The sequence below is a fragment of the Chaetura pelagica genome, unplaced genomic scaffold (genome assembly GCF_000747805.2).
Source record: "Chaetura pelagica isolate M959 unplaced genomic scaffold, ChaPel_1.0 scaffold138, whole genome shotgun sequence".
NCBI lineage: Eukaryota > Metazoa > Chordata > Aves > Apodiformes > Apodidae > Chaetura > Chaetura pelagica.
The window spans coordinates 4167340-4172809 of NW_009954215.1; the positions used below are offsets into that span (position 1 = coordinate 4167340).

A 5470-nucleotide genomic window follows, 5' to 3' on the forward strand; every position below is an offset into this window, starting at 1 on the left:
AGATGTCTATGTTCCAGAGTAATCTTACGTTGTTGTGGCAAAATAAAGTGCTTGCACTGATAGATGAAGCTCTGGCAGCATTGGCAGCTGCCCAACTAAAGAAACAGAGGGGTGGTGATGTTATGCTGAGTTTGTAGGAGTAGCCACAAGGAGCAGCACAGGCTACTAAAGTCTGAGCTTTGGGACACTTGTGTGCCGAGACTAGAATTCATATGGTGATTTGAGCCTTAGTCTACACTTCTTAACTTGTTGCCTTAAAGGAGTATTATTTGAGGCTAAGAAACTATAAAACTACTGCTGGGATCAACTGTACCCTGACAGTGCCTTATACCAAATAAAAATTTGACTTAACAGACATAGAGCATCAAAAGGAGGGGACTGATGTTGAAGGTTTAAGCTTAGCATGAAGTTGTGTAAGCAGCAGAATATCAAGAGCACTTTGAAAAAAAGCCTTTGGCTTCTGATGGCTGAGGGGAAGGAGAATGGTTACTTTTCAACAGGTTGGAACATTTTAGTAAGGAAATGGTCTGTGAGTCAGAATCCTCCTTTCTTCCTCTGTTTACATGTACAACAGGTTGCCTGTGACTGTCCTCTAGGGAAACAACAACTTGTTGGCCTTGGCACCTTCCTTGTAGCCTGTATTTCAAGGTCACTTAGCTCTGTTTCTGTTGACTTTCACTGTTCTAGGGAATGTAAGGAACAGCTTGTTCAAGTGTTTTTGCTAAACTCCAGTTTTTGACTATTTAGTATAACTACTCAAATTTCTTAAGTCTGAACACTCAGGCTTTACTATCTGTGTTCATTTTTGGGGAACACTTCAGAAAGAAGTCAGGGACTGAAATTCAGGTGAATTTCTGCTGTCACAGAACTGTGCTGAAACCGAATGTCTTAGGTAGGGTGGACATTCAGTTGGGACTCAGCTGGAGCCAAATGGCATCAATAGTAGGTATTCCTACAGTTCTACAGGGACATCAGTTTTTGGAAGTAGAAACCAAGAACATGTACTGAAAGTTATTTTGATTGTGGTGTGTGTTTGGCCTTGGGACTTCTCTAGCTACCCTTGACTTGTGCTCTTTGAAGAAAGGTACAGCACCTCTGAGAGAATGTGCTGGTAATGGCAGCAACCAGGCATTACCAAGTTGTCTATTAATTTGAAGTAACAGATAAACTTGTTTGCACCTTGCTCTCTGCAGTGGTTTTAACTTGCTTAGAGAAAGCATGAGCTGGATTTTTCAACAGAAGCCCTTAACCAGAGTTACACTACTCTCTGCCCATTCAAATGTTTCCCTTAGGAAAAAGCTTAGAGACAGACCAAATTATCAGATAAAAACATTTAGAAAACAAGGATTTATTTTTTTTTTTCTGAAAGAGCTCCAGTGCACATTTACTGTGAGAGACTTGAGGTTGAATGAACTGAGAGGGTTCACACCAGGATAATTGTAGAAACTTGGGGAAGCAAAGTATACCACATAAGTGTAGCTGCTGCCTGTTGTAAAAGTTCTAAAAAGCTGAGAAATTGAGTTGTTTGATTTGCAGTAACCAGTATAACACCATTGGTACAGTTAAATCTTTAGCACTGTATCATTCCAGAAGAGTCAGTAAATTATTTTAAAAGCAGGCTGCTTTTCATTTTTATGAGAGGAAACCTCGATGACACTAAGGTTTAGTTCTAGAAAACTGTATCCTCACCTGTCCAGAAAAAAACTGACCCCAAGGAGGGTTAACAAGGATTGAAGCATGGTTCTGGGTTACAGTTTTGCTTCTGAATGGGTGATCTTTTATTCCTGTTTTGACCTAGATTGCAAGAATACAGAAGAGGTGTGACTTTCAGCTGCTTTAGGGGCCAGAGATAGCTGCAGAGGCACAGGGGTTTTGTGTTATAGCTTCCTGAATTAAGAGTGCATGTGACTTGTTCCTGCTGTAGAGCAGGTGCTTCACCTGTGTGTGTTCTTCAGTGCACTTGGATTAGCCAATATTTGGAGTAGATACAACAGCTCAGCTGTGGTGGCTTGTGCTGCTCCAACTTCCAGTCCTGGGTTGCAGCAATAGAGAAATGTCTGGAGCAAATTACCTAGTTTGAATTACACCTTTTAGATTTCTTATCTACAGTCTGATCACCTGAAAATTTCCTGTTTTTTCCTTAAGTAGTGTAATTCAAAGCCTTCTACTGCAAGCTATGAAAATAAAGGCCTTTTAAAAGAAAAAAACAAAACAAAAAAACCACCACAGAACCCTCAAACTCTTTGTGCTTTATCTTGCTATATAAAATTGTGTGGGTTTTTTAGTGACTGCCAGATCATAAAGTGGCAACTTTGGGGCAAACCTGGTGGGTGTCTTTGACTGAGTCTGTTTTCCATTTTTACAGGGTTGGCGTGTTGGAGGACACCTTCACCTGTCTTGGTGTTTTGTGTGCCATTGTATTCTTTCCAATTGGGATTCTGTTCTGTCTTGCACTGAGGCAGAGAAGATGCCCTAATTGTGGGGCAGCTTTTGGCTGAGGGAATGAACGTGGACGTGCTTATGGAAGCTACAACTGTTAGCATACTCTTTCTAATGTAAATGTCATGTACAATCATTTTATTTGCTTCAGACCTGTTTTGTAAAGTGTGAAGAAATTTAGTCTCTTGCATGTAATTTAAACTTAATCTTTTATGAGCATGTGCATTGCAAAACATGAAAACCCAACTTGTTTTCCATGTTTAGTGGCACCTGTTGACAACTAAATAAAACTGCTTTTCCTTTTGCAATCCTCAACTTGTGGCTGGATTATTAAGTATGTGACTAACATGTTTGATAGGGTGTAGTCTGAAAGTGGAGTTAGTAATCCTAGCTACAAAGACTGATACATATTTGTCAGAATTTTGATGATAAAAATACAGTTTAGCACTTGTGCACTTTTCTAAGCACATCAGATGCTTTTGAGGAAAGTGTTGCAAGTGCTGTGTGTGCTACCCCTGTGCTAAGTGACTGTCTTCTGAAGGCACTAGTAGTAACAAAGAGAAAGAGCCCTATTTTAGTTAGTGAAGGTTTTGCTTACAGGGACACATGTGACCTCCAAGGACTGCAGTGGCAGTGTCCTGTCTGCTACAGCAGAAGTTTCCTAACACAGTGGAACTCATGTTAGTTCACGGACAACAGCAAGTTCTGCCTGGGGTAGGGCCCTCTTCTCTAGAAAGGGAGCCTGTGGCGCTGCCATATATGAACTGCACTGCATGGAGATGATTGCATTTCAGATTATTTAATTCTGATACTGAATTACTGAAAGTTTGTAGAGTCTAGGCTGACTTGCCTCAAGTATGCTTTAGAAAATGGGCTTAAGTGAATAGCTGGTGTTTCAAAATGGGATAATGGATACTTATAATGGATACTTACTTACACAAGGTTCCATAGCAACTGGAGTGTCCTCAATGTTGAACTTTAAAGGCAGCCTGAGCAGAGGAGGTGGAATGAGTGGACTTTACCTCTGCAGCCATCACATGCTCATATACTATTTTTTGATATTAAGTAACTGAAAGGCATTTCACATGACTTTAATTCACTGTTTATAGTAGTAGAAGCAGGCACAACAGAATTAAATTCCATGGGCAGCATGTACATATGTAAAGTAGAATGATTTAGAGCAAGGATTAATCACTGACAGTAGTTACCATACAGGCTTCTTACAGTGGGTGGGAAATACCACCTGAACTGAGCAGTGATGAAGCACCCAGTGCTGATGCAGAGGGAAGGGTCAGTTTCTAACAGTCTTTGCTAATTTCTGAGATAACTATAGGAAAAGTCTTTCAGACAAGCTAGCTCAATTTGATTTAGAAAATCTGGGCCTCAGGTAAAACATACAACTCTGCTTGTGACTGAAGTTCAAAGTTCTGTTTCACAACTCAGATGCTGTACTATGCCAGCATTTATGCCACTGTTAGGCTCCTTAAACAGTCTTCTCAATCTCTTTTTCTTTTGTGGAAGGCTGCAGTAATGGAGTAAGTGACTTCAAAGGCAGCTCTTTATATTAGCATTTGAGAAAAACATCATGGCACTGTTTTATTATGACTTCTTATAAGGCTAAAGTTTGACAATGTGTTTTAAAGAAAAATTATAATTGAAGAATTTGTTGACAGTACAACATTAGACTTAAAATAGGTTTATATTAACACTTGAAAACTAGTATCTGAACATTAAGCAAAGCATTACAAGTTGTCTAATCTTAAAGGATGTTTATTTATAACCTTGGGTATCTTTCTTAAACAAAATAATGTATAATCACTTTATACAAGCAATTCTCTATTCTGGAATAAGGCAGTTGTTAAATTGTTGTGTTTGAAAAAAAATATTTCTTTTATCTATTAAGTGGCATATGCAGGCTTATATTCTAGAACTTACCATTGCAGTTTCCAAATAATGAATGCCAAAGATTCAGATTTGTGAGCTATGAGTTACACTGGTTTACTAGAGTATCCAGACTATCTCCAGTATTTTCACAATTCCTACTACAAAAAAGGCATACTGTAAAATCAAGCCAAAGTGCTTAAACATTAGCCCAAAGCAATTACCTCATTAGCAAGTATAGGTTTTAAAAAAATCAGAATCCATTCCAGTATGATTCTATTATACAATAATTACACTTAAATAAATCTTTAGAACAAGTTGAGATAGTAATTGTCACTACTGAAAATGGTGTTTATAAGGAGGAAGTACATGTGCACGGACCGTGTATTCATCGAATAATTGGTGCTGATCTGTCATTTGTCACTGTTGGTCTGAGTTTCACGGTTGCAAAAGGATTTTCTCCACTGAAAAGAAATACACAAAATTACCAGAAGGTTTGCTGCAGTACAGAAGAACATTTAAGCCATCTACTTTCTTCATTGAAGTTGTCTGAAGACTAAGTTATGACAAAAGATTCTGTGCAACTCTTTAACTTGAAAGTTTTCAAACAAGCTTATACAGGAAAACACTTTGCAGTGATCCAAAAGTTGGGAAAGTAATGCTGAGTTATATCTGGACATTTTTTTAAAGAGCTCCCAGTCTTGAAAGTTTCATGGTGTGTGTGTTTGGGTTTTTTTTGGTTTTGTTTGGTTTTCTCCTTCCTAATCCTTAATGACATACTTTAACTCCTGCTTACTGTCAAACTTCTGGAGAAACTTATTTTTCTGAAAAAGGTCTATGCATTGTATATACCACTTGATGCTACTCTTGAGGAAAGTGTAACCAATTCAGGGAAAACTTTCTTATTTCCCCTAATAATCATTACGATAATACAAGCCAATATAAAAATCAACACAACAAAGTTAGTATAAAAGCTTTAAAAAAGATACCTTAGAAAAGGTGGTTTGATAACGCCATTCATATCAGGTTTCTGCAAAAGAAAAAGATATGTAGACAGATTTACAAAACCATGCTGCAGGTGATGGTGCTGTTAGCTATTGCTAATATTTCACAGCACTGAAGCTGTCACAGCTACGTGTACAAGGGAAAG

General features: G+C 38.2%; 1 protein-coding gene across 1 annotated transcript in view; it reads right to left on the bottom strand.

Moving 5' to 3' along the window:
* Window positions 1-4708: 4708 nt before the first annotated feature.
* Window positions 4709-5470, bottom strand: part of BAIAP2L1 (BAI1-associated protein 2-like 1) — a 30123-nt gene continuing 29361 nt past the window's right edge. The window contains exons 12-13 of the mRNA XM_010003259.1: window positions 5310-5350; window positions 4709-4784 (exon numbers count right to left, since the gene is read on the bottom strand). Coding sequence (XP_010001561.1) covers window positions 4709-4784; window positions 5310-5350 — 117 coding nt within the window. The remainder of the gene's footprint in view (window positions 4785-5309; window positions 5351-5470) is intronic.